The sequence below is a fragment of the Phalangium opilio genome, unplaced genomic scaffold (genome assembly GCF_054372755.1).
Source record: "Phalangium opilio isolate 3A_F unplaced genomic scaffold, DU_Popi_V2 ptg000002l_1, whole genome shotgun sequence".
NCBI classification, from domain to species: Eukaryota; Metazoa; Arthropoda; class Arachnida; order Opiliones; family Phalangiidae; genus Phalangium; species Phalangium opilio.
The window spans coordinates 3,239,311-3,255,182 of record NW_028324144.1 but is presented as its reverse complement, the minus strand read 5'-3'; the positions used below and the strand labels follow the sequence as shown (position 1 = coordinate 3,255,182).

Below are 15,872 nucleotides of genomic sequence, written 5' to 3'. Positions count from 1 at the left end.
TTAGGCCTACTTTATAATTTAATTTTAGGCTTACTTTTCAATTTAATTTTAGGCCTGCAAGAGTTCTTATTTTTGGGGGATGATGTATTTTAATATTAAACCCATAGATATCCAGAATGATTAAACCATTTGGGAGGTAAAAGTGGGTTTAGGGTTGGTAATCCACATTATTGGTGTCTTGGCATGGGAGCATACAAAGGGCGCTCTATTGTAACAAAATTTTAAAACCAAGGCATCAAAAAGCTAGGTCTTGTATGGTCTATTGCCACATTTGAATGTGTTTAGACTGTTAACTATAACTGCAAATGTCCAATAAGTCTAAAAAATATGTTATTCCCGTCCCTGATAATGGAAGAGATGATTTTGCTGACTCCCTAGCCTTTTCCCCACTTTAATTGCGGACTGCGTAGGAAGGGTTACAACGGTAGGATTCTAGAAAATCTAGACTCTATATTTTGTCAGCTGTGTTAGGTTAGTAAAGTTACCATCCTATCAGGGGGAACGAAATACAGACTGTTTTTTACCCTCCCTTTAAACATTTAAGAACGTCAAAACCAGTAGGAAATTGCAAAACGTACAATTCTAGACTCCCTCTTATCTCTAACCTTCAGAATACGGAAAATAATACATTGTGTCAGTTTGTACGTACTGAAACTTCGTTCTGACTCCAGACGAGTTTGGACCGAAACGAAACGTGTGCTATCATGCGGTTCTGCGCCGCGTGATGCTAATTTTTGGCGGCATATCCGCGGAAAATGTTCTTTGCGCATGTACCGTGAGCTGTGATTGGTTGATATTATTTTGGCGCCATTTTCGCGAGTCTACCGTTGGTTTTGGCGCAATATTTCTCATCACTTTTGTAGTTTCCTTGGTACGTGAAGGGTGCATGCTGCAAGTCAACCACATTATCCTTTGTCTAAAGTTTTACTTCTGATTTATATATATTAATTTAACATAATAATGAGTGTATTAGTAAATGGAGCATCAACGCCACGCGTTTTAAACGAAATAACAAACCAAAAAGATACTAACAAAGAGGTAAATATTAAAAAATAAATCTTCTGGATGTAAATTTGAGATGGAGATCGTATTATCTTCATAATAATTTTTGAATAATAACTTAGGGGTTAATTAATGCGGGGTTTAATTCTATTTAATTAGAACGACGGAGAGAAACAAATTGTTGGTAAACCAACAATAAAAACTGTAGTTTCGGCTACCGAGCAAGAAGAACCTAAGGTTACCCACTCAATCGAAGATGAACCACTTTTAAGAGAAAATCCAAGAAGATTTGTGATCTTTCCTATTCAATATCCTGATATTTGGCAAATGTATAAAAAAGCCGAGGCATCATTCTGGACTGTGGAAGAAGTTGATTTAACAAAAGACTTCACTGGGTGGCAACAATTGAAACCTCAAGAGAAACACTTTATCTCTCATGTTTTAGCATTTTTTGCCGCTAGTGATGGAATTGTAAACGAAAATCTAGTAAGTTTTAAGCCTAGGTTTCATCTGTGTAAGCCTAAAAAATTAACATGCTTATTCTCTACAAAGGTTGAAAGATTCAGTCAAGAAGTTCAAGTTACGGAAGCGAGATTTTTCTATGGATTTCAAATAGCCATTGAAAATGTCCATTCCGAGATGTATAGTTTACTTATTGATACTTATATCAAGGATCCAGTTGAACGGTTAGTTTTAATTACGATAATTAACCCCCCCCCCCCCCCCCCAAAAAAAACGAAAGTCTAATTAAATAAATTAATTCAATTAATTCCCTAAACAGTGATAGGTTATTCAACGCAGTTGAAACCCTTCCTTGTGTTAAAAAGAAGGCTGATTGGGCCCTAAACTGGATTGGAGATAAAAACGCTGGTTTTGGAGAAAGAATCATTGCTTTTGCTGCTGTGGAAGGAATTTTCTTCTCAGGATCTTTTGCCGCTATTTTTTGGCTTAAGAAAAGAGGATTGATGCCTGGTTTAACTTTTAGTAACGAACTCATTAGCAGAGATGAGGTCAGTTAATTAATTAATGAGTTAATTTAATTTTTACAGGAAAATAAGCCTAATGATTCTTAATTGATTTATATTTTAATTAAAACAACAACAGGGTTTGCATTGTGATTTTGCTTGTTTGATGTTTAGTCATCTTGTTCATAAACCATCCGAAGAAAGAGTCATTGAAATTATCAGAGAAGCTGTAACTATTGAACAGGAATTTTTAACCGATGCTCTTCCTGTGGCTTTGATTGGAATGAATTGCGAGCTTATGAAACAATACATTGAATTCGTTGCCGATCGATTACTCGTGGAATTGAAATGTCCAAAGGTAATTATTTGTTTTTATTATTTTGTTAAGCCTTGTCATTAACGGACGTTTAAGCAGACGAATTTACGTTTTTCGGTTTTAAGCGGGGCTGAACATAAGTGTGTCAGGGATGACAGTTTTAGCTGAAAAATTGCCAAGTGGGCTATAGTTGGAGTGCATTTGGCGGGTTACGGCCCTACGGGGTTAGTGTTGTTGGGCTGGAAACTTTTGTTTTGGCTGGTTTGGGCTATTTTGAGAATCTATTTTCCTGGAAAACTAAAATTTTCTGGCATCACTTTCACTGTTTCACATACCGGTAAAATATTGAAATGGAAATTCGAGTTTTTGTATACGCGTTTTCACATGTCGGAATTGTTTATCGGTTTACATCAGAGTAAATTGTGAATAATTAGTTAATATATTATAATTAAACTGTTGAATACAGGTAAATACTATAAAATAAATATATATATCACCGTTTTTTCGAGATTGAGAATGGGGAAATATTAGTAAAACGTTTTCCACCTTAAGCCTTGGCTTAAAATAGGCCAATTTTCAATTTCGATGTTTTGCATGGTAAGCCTAGGCCCGAAATATTGAGATGTCGGAATAACTTATCGGTTTACATCAGAGTAAATTGTGAACAACTAGATAATATATTATAATTAAACTGTTGAATACAGGTAAATACTATAAAATAAATATATATTACCCTGTTTTTCGGGATTGAGAATGGGGAAATATTAGTAAAACGTTTGCCACCCTAAGCCTTGGTTTAAAATAGGCCTATTTTCAATTTCTAAGTTTTCCATGCTAAGCCTAGGCCCGAAATATTGAGAAGCCAATTTGAGTTTTTGTACACGTGTTTGGTCATGTCGGAATAACTTATCGGTTTACATCCGAGTAATTTATTCATAATATTAGTTAATATATTATAATTAAACTGTTGAATACAGGTAAATACTATAAAATAAATATATATTACCGTGTTTTTCGAGATTGAGAATGGGGAAATATTAGTAAAACTTGTTCCGCGTTAAGCCTTGGTCTAAAATAGCCCAATTTTTTTTTCATGCACCTAGGCCCGAAATAGGCTAGTTTTAATCGAAAACTCTGTAATTACTAATTAGTAAAATTAATGTAAAACAAACCATAATTATTTCAGATCTACAACTCCGAAAACCCATTTGATTTTATGGAACACATATCCTTGGAAGGTAAGACCAACTTCTTCGAGAAACGGGTGGGCGAATACCAAAAATACGGGGTGATGCAAGAACGTGAGGATTTAGTCTTTACTTTAGACGCTGATTTTTAAGTTAAAATCAAACATAAAATATTAATAATGTAAATAACACTTAAGCCTATTTCACAAGATTTCATATAATATTCCTTCGGTTTTATCTGTTTTCCCGTCATTTCTCCTACACTTAAATTTATTTAAAATTTGTTTGATAAACATTTGCATATTGCAAAGTGTAAATCAACCAACCGGTTCAAACACATTACTACGGTTTGTTGGTTTGTTACATGTGTTAGTTAATAAATAAACATTTTTCTGCGGTAAGGCAGCAGAGAAAAAAAGTGTGTCTGAGTCGTTTTTGTTATAGTATAATTATATTTTTATTTTCTCTTCTCTTTGTTTTAATATTGCTCATTTTTAAAAATTAATTAAAAGTACATTATAGGATGAGAAATAAACAAACAAACAAATAAACACAAAATTACCACCGAGTTTAAAATTGGCGTTGACTTCTCTATTAAATTAAATAAGTACAATCGATAACGTGAGTGGGCGGAAGATAGGATGAAAAGAAATTGCACTCATTCGACCAAAATTAATATTTATATCACAAGTTTTTCTCTAACTTTGTAAACAAACAAACATTAAAAAAGGGACTTTAAAGTAGGCATCTGCGAGTGGGTAAAAATTATTTGAAATACAATACGTCAGAGGCACGTGACCAAGGAGAGGCGTGGTTTAAAGAAGCGTAGTTCATTTTATAGAATACTACGACTTCCAATATTGTCGCCAAACAGAGGTAAGAGATTGGAGGGTCACAAGAAAGTTCGTGGTAGCAGACTATTTTGAAATGTACCACTTCAGCAGGGTTCATACAAACCTGGAAAACTCAGGGAAATAAATAGTTGACAAAAACCTCAGGGAAAATTTAGGGAAATTTTGAATTTTTAGTAAAATTCAGGGAAATTTGCGTCAAACAGAGGAAAATTCAGGGAAGTATATGGGGAAAAACCTGGAAAATTCAGGGAAGTATATGGGGGAAAACCTGGAAAATTCAGGGAAGTATATGGGGAAAAACCTGGAAAATTCAGGGAAGTATATGGGGGAAAACCTGGAAATTTCAGGGAAGTATATGGGGAAAAACCTGGAAATTTCAGGGAAGTATATGGGGAAAAACCTGGAAATTTCAGGGAAGTATATGGGGAAAAACCTGGAAATTTCAGGGAAGTATATGGGGAAAAACCTGGAAATTTCAGGGAAGTATATGGGGAAAAAACCTGGAAATTTCAGGGAAATTTGTTTTCCAAAAGTTGTATGAACCCTGCACCGGAAGTCTTCCGAATTGGTGCAGCAATCTCGCGAAAAGCAAGGACTATATCGTCTTTGAGGAGTCTTTGTATCTTGGCGTCACGTGCTGCCTGTGACGTATTTTAAATAATTTTTACCCATAAGCCAATGCCTTTGGTACAATTTTTTTCAAATTGGGTCCGGGACGAAAGATTTTGTTTAAAATAAATTAAAAATGATTAATTAATTAATTACTTAACGAGGGGAGGGAGATATTTTTAGTAAGTTTGTGCGCGGCACGAAATTGCATTAGCACCCATTTTTTCTACGCCTCTTTGTATTGTTACCGCTGGCTGGCAATTTCATCATCAGTTTAATTTTTTTAAAATTCAATACGTAAAATGCTAAAATTGAATTTAATTTAATTTAATTTAATTTAAAACTAGTTAGCGAAAATGGGTTTATCGCTAAGTTAATGTTAAGCTTTTTGGGTTTAGTTAGTAACTTCCTTTTCTTGAGATTATTTATTAAGTCTATTAAAGCTAATCTGGTTCCGTCATAAATAGTTCGATCATCTTTTGTGATTGTTAAAAGACGAGTTAATTTAATAACTATTGTACCTAGTTAAATCTAATTAATATTAACAAAGCACCAACGTTTTTTAAATACTTTTTATATAGATAGTTTTGTTTGCTATGAAAAATAAGTGACCGTTAACAGTTTGTCTGTCTTTCTTTCTTTATATTACACGTCTCTCAGTTCTTAAATAATTTTTATTTAACAATTGTTTATGTTTGTGTTTCTAAATTGTCCTTTAATTAAACCGTACTTGGTTCTTCGTCAAAGAATTTGGTACACTGTTTGCAACGGCAACATAACAAACACGGAGCCGCTAAGAGTAGTAAAGGTGAGGCAACCAGTAATAGAAAACCAAACCCGGCGAATATTCCAACAACCTAAAACAAAAAGTTAAGATTTTACTTAACTAGTCATTATTTATGACGAATTTTAGCTCGCGTATCGTTGCGCATTGCACCCAATGTAAATTAGAGGTAGTATGAAGTCTTATCTAAGTGAGCTACACCGCTCCCATAGAATTTGCAACATCGTAGATATTCTGATCTGATGAAGTATCAGATTGAATATAAAATAGCCTGGCAATATTGCTACAAATGCATCGATTCTACGAACCGGAATTTTGATAGGAATTAAGCCTGTTCCGGGAACTAGTTGGTTGCAAACGCGTGAACTTGGTTTAAACTTTAAGCCTACCTAAGATTGATTGTGTTCGCTAGCGTCGTTTCGTTTCGTTTCGCGAAATGAAAATCGTAAACTCAAGACGCGAGCGAGAGAAAAATAATTGACGTGACATAACTACACACGTAGATAAAAACATACCACTTCCTCAACCGATCTCGCTTTTCGTGTTCCCGGACTACATACACCCACAAACAAACAAACACGCTATATAACCGATCTCACTTTTCGTGTTCCCAGCCTACATACACACATACCCACAAACAAACATATATGTTATAATCTCCGTTTAGGTAACATAACTACACACCTAGATAAAACCATACCACTTCGTTAACCGATCTTTTTTCGTACATACCCACAACCAACCAACAAACAAACATCCACGCTATAATCTACGTTGAGGTAACCTAACTACACACGTAGATAAAAACCTTTTCCGTAAAATTCTCTCTTATCGAAACATCATAAGATAACACTTCCTCAACCAATCTTTTTTCGTGTTCCCAGACTACATACATACCCACAAACCAACCAACAAACAAACAAACATCCACGCTATAATCTACGTTGGGGATAACATAACTACACACGTAGATAAAAACCAAAAACCTTTTCCGTATAAAATTCTAGTTTCTCTCTTTTATCATAAGCTTCGTAACATCATAAGATAACACTTCGTCAACCAATCTTTTTTCGTGTTCCCAGACTACATACATACCCACAAACCAACCAACCAACAAACAAACATCCACGCCATAACCTACGTTGATGTAACATAACTACACACGTAGATAAAAACCAAAAACCTTTTCCGTATAAAATTCTAGTTTCTCTCTCTCTTATCATAAGCTTCGAAACATCATAAGATAAGATATAGTATAAAAACTAAAGCCTTGAGGGTGTGACAACCCAAATCCTCCTGGATGTTAAGCTAAATACCTTAGGTCACAATGGTGTCAAGAAAAATAACCACCCTAAAACGACTATAACTGTCCTCAACCACTTAGCTTGCGGATGGATATGTAAGTTTAAGTGTCAAGAAGAAGAAAGAAGTAGCTACTAAATTTCTATTTATTACCTGGGTTCTGTGCCAGACAACTGACGCCCTTGAATGTCCTAGTTTATTTTTGCAAGGACCTTTATCGTAATGGCGCAATAGGAAGTCGTCCTATTAAAGACAAGAAAAAGAGAATATTGAAACCCGGATTAGTTTAAAACTTTAAACTTCAAAAAAATAAACCAGGTTTTAAGATTAGGTAGGGGGTGGGGGAAGAATCAAACTTACATCTAGCGAAGTTAGGCAATACCAGCAGAAAACGTGTTTGCATTGTTTGCACATCATTTGAGCGCAACCTTCGTCTCTTTCAATTGGAACGCGACAGTTTGGGTTGGGACAACGTTTAATCCTTGGATCGTCATCTTGTTCAACGAGAAATCTGAAATTCAGAGTAAACAAAGAAACAAATATGATGATTTTAACTGCAAAATAACTGGTTACCTTCAGTGGAAAATTAATTAAATTTAATTAAAATTTAAGGTAACATAATTAACATTATATCTTAATTAAAAGAATGGCTTCCTTTTTCTAAATATAAAAGAAATTAAATGGCAATCTTATTACAAAGTAATTAGTACTTTTAATTAGTCTTAAAAACAATCAAGGACTACTGCGCATGCCGCCATTGGTTAGGGGCGTCTGCTAGCCAGAACCTCATACGCCTACAGAATTGGTTGAATTCTCACAGGCTAAGATAGGGTTCGGGTTAGCAGACGCCACTAAACCAATGGCGGGCGGCGTCTGCTAGCCAGAACCTCATACGCCTACGGAATTGGTTGAATTCTCACAAGCTAAGAGGGGTAAGGGTAAGGTAGGGGGCTGGCTAGCAGACGCCACTAAACCAATGGCGGGCGGCGTCTGCTAGCCAGAACCCAACCTTACCCCTACGGGATTGGTTGAATTCTAACAGGCTAAGAGAGGTATGGGGTAAGATAGGGTTCTGGCTAGCAGACGCCACTAAACCAATGGCGGGCGGCGTCTGCTACCCAGAACCCTCCCTACGTTACCCCTACGGGATTGGTTGAATTCTCACAGGCTAAGAGAGGTAAGGGCAAGGTAGGGTTTCGGGCTAGCAGACGCCACTAAACCAATGACGGGCGGCGTCTGCTAGCCAGAACCCTGCCTTACCCCCACGGGATTGGTTGAATTCTAACAGGCTAAGAGATATAAGGGTAAAGTAGGGTTCTGGCTAGCAGACGCCACTAAACCAATGGCGGCATACGCACTCAGTAGCCCTTGATTGCTTTTAAGACTAATTAAATATACTAATTATCATTTGTAATAAGATTGTCATTTATTAATTATATTAATATAATCCTTTTATATTTATTTAGAAAAAGAAAACCGTTCTTTTAATTAAGGTGTATAATGTTAATTACGTTACCTGAACTTTAACTACTTAAACTTACGTTAATTCCTCATGTTTCTCTTTATGAACTTGCTCGCAAGTTTTATTCGAATGCCAATGATCTTTACACGAGGAACAGAATTTAAATTGACACTAAAATTAAATTAATCACGGAAGAGAAAAAAAGAAAGAATAAATTAAAATTAGACGCGACAAATTTTGATTGATCGACTGATTAATTTATTTTTTTTTTAAATATTTACGTTAGGACAATGAACTAGAACTCCCGATTGTTTATCACTAGATGGGCGGACGTAACAAATTGTCTCGCAGTCGATACCGGGACACCAGGTACGTGTTGGATCCAATTCCACTTCTAAATAATTTCAAAGAAAGAGATAACAAGAAATTAAATACAAAAATAGACAGGCCACTTAAAGATAATCTCTATTTTGAAATGAACTAACTCTTCCTGTTGTTCGTTAATTACTTACCTCTGTTTAGTTTAAATCTTTGGTACATATGGAAAATTTCCCTTTCAACCAATTGCTCTACCTGAAATAATTGAAGGAAGATTTGATGCTTAACTTTGAGGCCTTATCTAAATCTAATTCTATAGGAAGTTGAGAGGGGATTTTAATAATTACCTCTCGCATATTTATGAGACCTTTTTTGCCGCATTTCGCATCGGGACACGATAAATTTATGTTTCCTTCTCGAATATTTATGGTTAGATATTGCTTGATGCACTGTTTAATATAATTATAATGATTTTAAGTATAGTTCCTTACTTATGAATGGATTTGATTGGGTTGGGTTATTTGAAGGCGTAAAAACAATTTCTTTCGCGCGCGATCACGACTATATGGTTAAATTGGGCGGGGCTACATTATTCTAGCGAATGGCGTAGGTATCACCGCATGACGTACACTGCAACACTCCCATATGAACACCACTGAGAGAATATGAAATTTTTTCGAAACGGTGTTAATAAAACGTGCGATCAAGACTATATGATTAAAATGGGAGGGGCCACAATATTCTAGCGAATGGTATGGCTATCGCCGCATGACGTACACTACAACACGCCCATTTTACCCCACCGAGAGAATATGAATTTTTTTTTTTTGAAACTACGTTAATAATTTAAAACAATTGCTTTCACGCGCGATCAAGACTGTATGATTAAAATGGGAGGGGCTACAATATTCTAGCGAATGACATGGCTATCACCGCATTACGTACACTACAACACGGCCATATGAACCCCACAGAGAGAATATGAAAACAAATTTTTCGAAACGATGTTTACTGTCAAAAAACTATTTCTACCTCCCATGATCAAGTCTTTGGGATTTGAAGCGGAGGCTCCGTTTGAAGGGGTGGGACTATGATACTCTTTTAACGAATGGCGTAGCTAGTATCTTATGACGTACACTACAACCCACCTATATTAACCAGGCTGGGAAATAAGGATATTTTTTAAACTAGTCCTTTGGACCAGTGACCCCCCTAGTATCTGAAATATTTAACTGGTCTCCGGACTGGTCCCAGCCTTTGCTCTCCAATAGATTTGCAATTAATAAACTGGTCCCGAGGACCAGTAACCCCCACTTCTTCAATTAAAAAACTAGTCCAAGCAATTAATAAACTGGTTTTGGACCAGAGGAAGTGTGCTATTTCCCAGCCTGATATTAACCCTACAGTGTGTCAAAGCGAAAAACTTCGTTCAAGCGTTGTAAATAAAACCTTACTCCTTTTACCAGCATTGTTAGTAAAAACTTTCTTACCTCCCGTGATCAAGGTTATAGGACTTGAATGGGAGGAACTATAACACTCTTAACGAATAGCGTGGCTAGTACCTCATGACGTACACTACAACGTGCCCCTTCCAACCCCACAGAAAGAATATAAAACGGCTATGTTACTCAATGGTTATTCATTCATAGTAAATTTTTACGCCTTCCTTGGTGGTGGTGTTAGGTTACTTACAATGACGCAAAAGACGCATCCACATTCTTCAAAGGTGTACAGTTCCTTGGTAGGCACTAACATTAAACACAGCCTACACAATAAATTGCTTCCACCTAAAACGTTCAGTCCACTCGCGGTCGAATTGTAAATAGATGGTGGATATGGCATGGGAATCAAATTAATCTTGGATAACGATGTCCCTGGTGTTCCCAATGGGTCGACTCTAACTTCCTTGTTCCCTTTGTCCTCCTTCATGGCTAATTCCGGGAAATACAAGTCTTGGCGACTCTTGATGACGACACCGTTGTTCAAGTCGGACGTACTTGTCTTGAATTTCTCGCGACTTTTAGTCAAAGGCGACGGTTTATGAATGGGTGCGAAGCATCCCGATGAACCGGGTTCTTGATTCTTCAAACGGGCCATTGAGGACGATTCGCAGACCCTATGAGATGGCGTGTGATTGGGAGTTAACAGCGTTTGGACGTCGTTCGAACTGTAGGATGTTTTAAACATCTGACTGGCCGTTGCGATTGACTTTGCAGGTAATCCACCACAAGCGGATATTTTTCGGGGCAATTTAAGATAAGGCACTCCTAAATTACATATCTTATCCTTATCATTCATAGAGGCGGAGGAAGGCAAGTGTTGAGTTTGATAATGTTCTTTTCGCGTTGTTAGCGTTAGGCTGACGTCTAACGATTTTGACTTTGGCATAATGTTCACTCCTTTTCCGATGTTGTTTGGCTTCTCCGATTGTCCAGCTGGGGTTTTCGTTTCTCTCGTGCGACGCAATAGCCATTTTAAACTGAACTTGCTAGGTTTTTTCTCAACCTTCTTTTGCTGTTGATCCAACATCGATTGGGTTTCGGGTACCGTTGAGTTTTCTTTAGGTAGCATTTTTAAATGATCCAATTGGGTTCTTTCTCGATTATCACTACAAGACTATTGAGATATTTGCTTGCTTATGGATAGGATAGGGAAAAACCAATCCTTCTTAATTTAGGCCTAGGATATGTATTGATATGGCTTCTTGTGGGTGGCCTTGTTTTAAGTGCTTTGTTTCTTATCTCCACGCGTCTCTTTTTTGGGTTTTTTTGATGTTTTTTCGTTTTGGAATGTAGGGCTTTTCAAATAGATTTTTCTATAGATGTTTTGGAATTGCCTACAATTACTGCAATAAGAAAAAACCAAAAAGAAAGGGTTGATATCAATATATTGCAATGTCGTGAAACCTAGCTGCACAAAGGTCAATTTTTTTTTCAACGGGGGTCATAAGGCAATACGCGGATTTCATTTCACAATTCTTTGAAATTGTTACAAACTTTTCTAGTGACAAATGATTATTTATGATTCATCTGTCTGATACCATAAGTTTATAAGATGTACTAGCAAGAAGTGATATCTATAGTTTATTAGGGAGAAGGTATGAGATGCTACCTAAGTATTCGCGGGGGCCATAGTCCCAGTCCCCCTTTCAAAATACAAGGGGGGACGTAAAAGGAGGCCGGGCTATTTCGCTAGCTCTCCTCAGTCGGAAAATACGACTGTAATTTTCGTCATTCGCTGACGTGAGTTTTCAAGAACCAATAAGATGCTGGTTGTAATTTAGAGGCGGCCGGGATTATCTCCGGACCTACGTACGTTTGAACTGAAGATAAAGCTGGAAATGTGGATGAATGAATTTATACCTTCTCCCTAATAAACTAGCTATCACTTCTTGATAAAACATTTCCTTAAGTATGACACTAGCTATACTTCGTAATGTTACTGAGAGACTTACAGCTCGAGATAACTAGTTCGAGAACGACGGAAGCGAGAATTGAACTCCTACACTCGGTGGTTAATTAATTTTGCAGGACTTCCATCTAGGTCCTATTTAGTCTGCATTACTAAACCCAAATTTGACAGCAGCGCCAAAACCAGGCGTCTTCGCTTTACCCTGAATCTGTGACCTACCTCATTCACTCACTTCATGACAAGCTCCAGTTTCTAAGTTACCAGAATTTACAAACTTATGGAACATCAACTTATGCTAACACGTATATTTTTTCAACAACAGAGAAAATGAAAAGGGTAAATTCCCAGATTTCATATTTTTTATTTTTTATAAACGAGCGATTTAAAGTTACAGTTATCGAAAAGTGGTGGGTGGGTGTTTATTTAGTATTGTTTTGCTTTTATATTTGATCTATTTGGCACCGAAGTAAGTCGACAATTTTTTGCATGCCTTTGCAATATTTTTCAAATGAAAAAAAAAGGGCCTGGCCTGCAGCGTAGTTGTTCTTCCAAAATTTATCTTATTATTTATAGTTTGTCCTCTGGGTCTGAGCCAATATATTCGAAGGTACGGCGTTTGTTTTATTTTCAATCAGGAGTTCCCCTTCGTCATGCACCCCCCCCCCAATTGGCTTTAAACACGTAAACAAACGAATTAAGATCTTCGATAAAATTTTAAATATTTTTATTTTTTATTTTTTTTTTCAAGATCAGGTCAGAGTCAAAGAATTTATTTCTTAGAAATAACATATTTTCTCCTTAAGGCCAATTTGATAATATGATCAAGTAGTGATATCTAGTTTATTAGGGAGAAGGTATAAATTCGCCACATTTCCAGGTTTATCTCCAGTCCGGAGTTAATCCCCGCCGCCTCTAAATTACAACCAGCATCATCTCATTGGCTCTTGAAAACTCGTACACGTCAGCGCGACGCGAATGATGAAAATTATTGTCATATCTTCCGACTGAGGAGAGCATGGAGGAGAGACGAAATAGCCCGGCCTCCTTTTACGCCCCCCCCCCCTGTATTTTGAAAGGGGGACTGGAACTATGGCGCGCGAATACTTAGGCATCTTATACCTTCTCCCTAGTAAACTAGATATCACTTCTTGTTTATAAGATATGTTCTTTCCATAAGTATGGCACTCGAGCTAGTTACTAGAGAACGACAAGTGAGAATTGAAGTCCAATACTCTGTGGTTAATTTTGCAGTCCGTCTTCCTATTTAGTCTGCATTACTAAGCCTTTAACAGCGCTTCACCAGGCTTCGCTTTACCTCGAATCTATGACCTACGTCACTCACTTCATGACAAGATCCAGTTTGTAACCAGTGACAAACTTATGGAACATATCTTATGAACTTATGATATAATATAATCCCATAAGGTTTGGCCTATTAATGCCTTTCTCGTTCGGTTTTTAGCATAACTGTATCAATGGCAAATTAGGTGGAAATTTTGCCTATTTTTCTCTCTCCACCGCTTTCTGGCCTATTTTCCCGTTAAAATTTCATAAACGCTATGAAATCCTCCAGAGATGTAATTTATGAAACGTTTCTTTTTACACTAACTCTTAAAAATAGGCCAAACCGGAAATTACGTCTACATCTCTGTATCCATGGGAAATAGGCCTATATTTTCTCTCTCCGCCGGTTTTTATAAAAAACCGTGAAATCGTCCACAGAAATAACTTATCAAACGTTTATCCTTTGGCAAGACTCGAAAATAGGCCAAACCGAAAATTACGTCTACTTCACCGTATCCATGGGAATAAAGCCTATTTTTCCCTTTATAGCAATTTCTGGTCTAATCAACATTTAAATCTTTAATTTAATCACAAAATCATCTTTAGAAAAACCCCATGAAAGGTTTCTTCTCGGACAGACACACAAAAATAGGTCAAATTAGATAATAACGTCTATTACTATGTATCCTTGCAAATTTGGACTATTTTCTCTCGTACCCTGTTTTTTCTTGGTCTATTTTAACCCTTTCTCTCTTAGAAAAGACCCAATACGCAATTAAAACACCTTGAAAATACTAATTTATGACGCAAACATATCTCAAAGAGTTTGCACACTCATTTTCCGATAAGATAAAGGCGCGAAAACAGTATAAAGACTGGAATTCTTACCGTAAGTATCACTTTACAGGCGAGTCCCTTATAAGGTTCGAGACGAAAAGCGGCGTAGAAAAATGGTCCGCGCAAATTTTTAAACGATGGGGATTACGCAAAACATTCCCGGGAATAATAAATAAGAGGGTAAACAAACAAACATACACAATTTTCCACAAATATTATAGAAATGGTGGTATCGAATGTCTCGTTAAACTTGTAGAAACCTCCTTATCCCTGGCCATTAGGATGTAATTCTTTTCAAATAGTAACAACTTTGACTTTCGCACCATTTAAAACGTAACTAAATCCGAAAGGTAATTAGTTAATAGTTAAACCCGATTATTTTCAAAAAAATATGAATAGTTATCGGCGTGTAGATAACTTTTTTATCAGCTGGAAACACCCGTCTCGCGTCACCTCGAGCACCGCGGGAAAGTGTAGTTAAAGCAGTACACGGCGGACTGGTATTGCGCTGGCTGGCTTGGCAAGAAACGTCGATGGCCTCGGAATGAACTTAATGAAGGCAGCAGCTTCGGCGTTTCCGACTCTCACAAGCGAATCAGAACACTAGGATAGCACCACTCTCTCACGAGGCGAGCACGTGAAACCGTCCAAAACCTATAGTGCCGTGCTTTTTCCCTCTCTGTGTTACGTTAATACAAATGTAACCCTCCGCTGGTTGCCCAATTTACTGCCTAAAGTTGCGTTTTTACCAAGGATGATGTAAACTTGGCACACAGGAGATGTTGCACCGTTACTCAATAGGTTTTGTCCCAAATCTCGTTTGGAAGGAACGCTATTTCTAGGTAGGAAATTGGGTCTTCTTGAGTCTGGGAGTTGATCTGGACATGTATTTAGTGATATAATCTAGTTTCTGCTCTCTGATGACCCAAAAATATTAGGCTTTCAGCGGAATTTTCTGTTCATCTAATATTTGAGCATAATGTTAGGTTTGTCAGGAAACAAATGAGCTCCATAATTTGTAAAGCTCCCGCTTTAGTGAGTAGCTCCTAGACGCGCTACCTGTAACGGTACTAAAATGGTTACCCATAACCCCTATAAAGCCCTTAATCCCAATCCCTTTAAACATCGGCAATGAGTTTTTAGTGAGTAGCCCCTCGACGCGCTACCTTTAACGGTACCTGTAAGGCTGTAACCCCTAATGCCAATCCCTTTTAAAATCGCAAATTAATTTTTGTTGTGAGTAGCCCCTCGACGCGCCACCTTTCACGGTAACCCTTAATCCTAATCCCTTATAAAATCCCCAATGAGTTTTTAGTTTCTCTGTAAGAAATTATGGACTAGTCTATCGACCGAAAAACGTGGCTCAAAATTTGTTAGTATAGTTTTGCCTCTTCAGTATATCTTGTATTCTTCATCCATGCTTTCTCCGCCTTGCTTAGGAGAGAAGGCGAACATGTAGGGGCAATAAAGGCTCTAGGGCTTTTGAGAAATCATCCACGCGTCACGTTGGTGACTTTTTTCGCCTTGGAAACCCGCGGATT

The 15,872-nt window shown here is 37.2% G+C and overlaps 2 protein-coding genes across 2 annotated transcripts; one reads left to right on the top strand and one right to left on the bottom strand.

Moving 5' to 3' along the window:
- The first annotated feature begins 846 nt into the window (after nucleotides 1-846).
- RnrS (ribonucleoside-diphosphate reductase subunit M2) lies at nucleotides 847-4,211 on the top strand. The gene is made up of 6 exons (XM_089840527.1): nucleotides 847-1,038; nucleotides 1,162-1,488; nucleotides 1,555-1,688; nucleotides 1,784-2,012; nucleotides 2,107-2,325; nucleotides 3,470-4,211. Exons 1-6 carry the CDS (start codon nucleotides 961-963, stop codon nucleotides 3,620-3,622), a joined length of 1,140 nt encoding a protein of 379 aa, XP_089696653.1. The 5' UTR covers nucleotides 847-960; the 3' UTR covers nucleotides 3,623-4,211.
- Nucleotides 4,212-5,487: 1,276 nt separating this feature from the next.
- On the bottom strand, nucleotides 5,488-14,525 carry LOC149718290 (uncharacterized). The gene is made up of 9 exons (XM_089840514.1): nucleotides 14,383-14,525; nucleotides 10,492-11,644; nucleotides 9,147-9,248; nucleotides 8,994-9,054; nucleotides 8,763-8,875; nucleotides 8,561-8,652; nucleotides 7,380-7,530; nucleotides 7,173-7,262; nucleotides 5,488-5,790 (listed from the first exon to the last, which is right to left on the bottom strand). Exons 2-9 carry the CDS (start codon nucleotides 11,368-11,370, stop codon nucleotides 5,653-5,655), a joined length of 1,626 nt encoding a protein of 541 aa, XP_089696640.1. The 5' UTR covers nucleotides 11,371-11,644; nucleotides 14,383-14,525; the 3' UTR covers nucleotides 5,488-5,652.
- Between the last annotated feature and the right edge of the window lie 1,347 nt (nucleotides 14,526-15,872).

Bases quoted from the DNA above. Each gene is read 5' to 3' on its own strand.
- RnrS (XM_089840527.1), top strand. From the start codon at position 961: ATGAGTGTATTAGTAAATGGAGCATCAACGCCACGCGTTTTAAACGAA. The intron at 1,489-1,554 runs GTAAGTTTTAAG...TTCTCTACAAAG, and splicing joins GAATTGTAAACGAAAATCTA to GTTGAAAGATTCAGTCAAGA. The intron at 2,013-2,106 runs GTCAGTTAATTA...AAACAACAACAG, and splicing joins AACTCATTAGCAGAGATGAG to GGTTTGCATTGTGATTTTGC.
- LOC149718290 (XM_089840514.1), bottom strand. From the start codon at position 11,370: ATGCTACCTAAAGAAAACTCAACGGTACCCGAAACCCAATCGATGTTG. The intron at 9,055-9,146 runs GTAATTATTAAA...CAATTATTTCAG, and splicing joins GTCTCATAAATATGCGAGAG to GTAGAGCAATTGGTTGAAAG. The intron at 8,876-8,993 runs GTAAGTAATTAA...GAAATTATTTAG, and splicing joins AAGATTTAAACTAAACAGAG to AAGTGGAATTGGATCCAACA.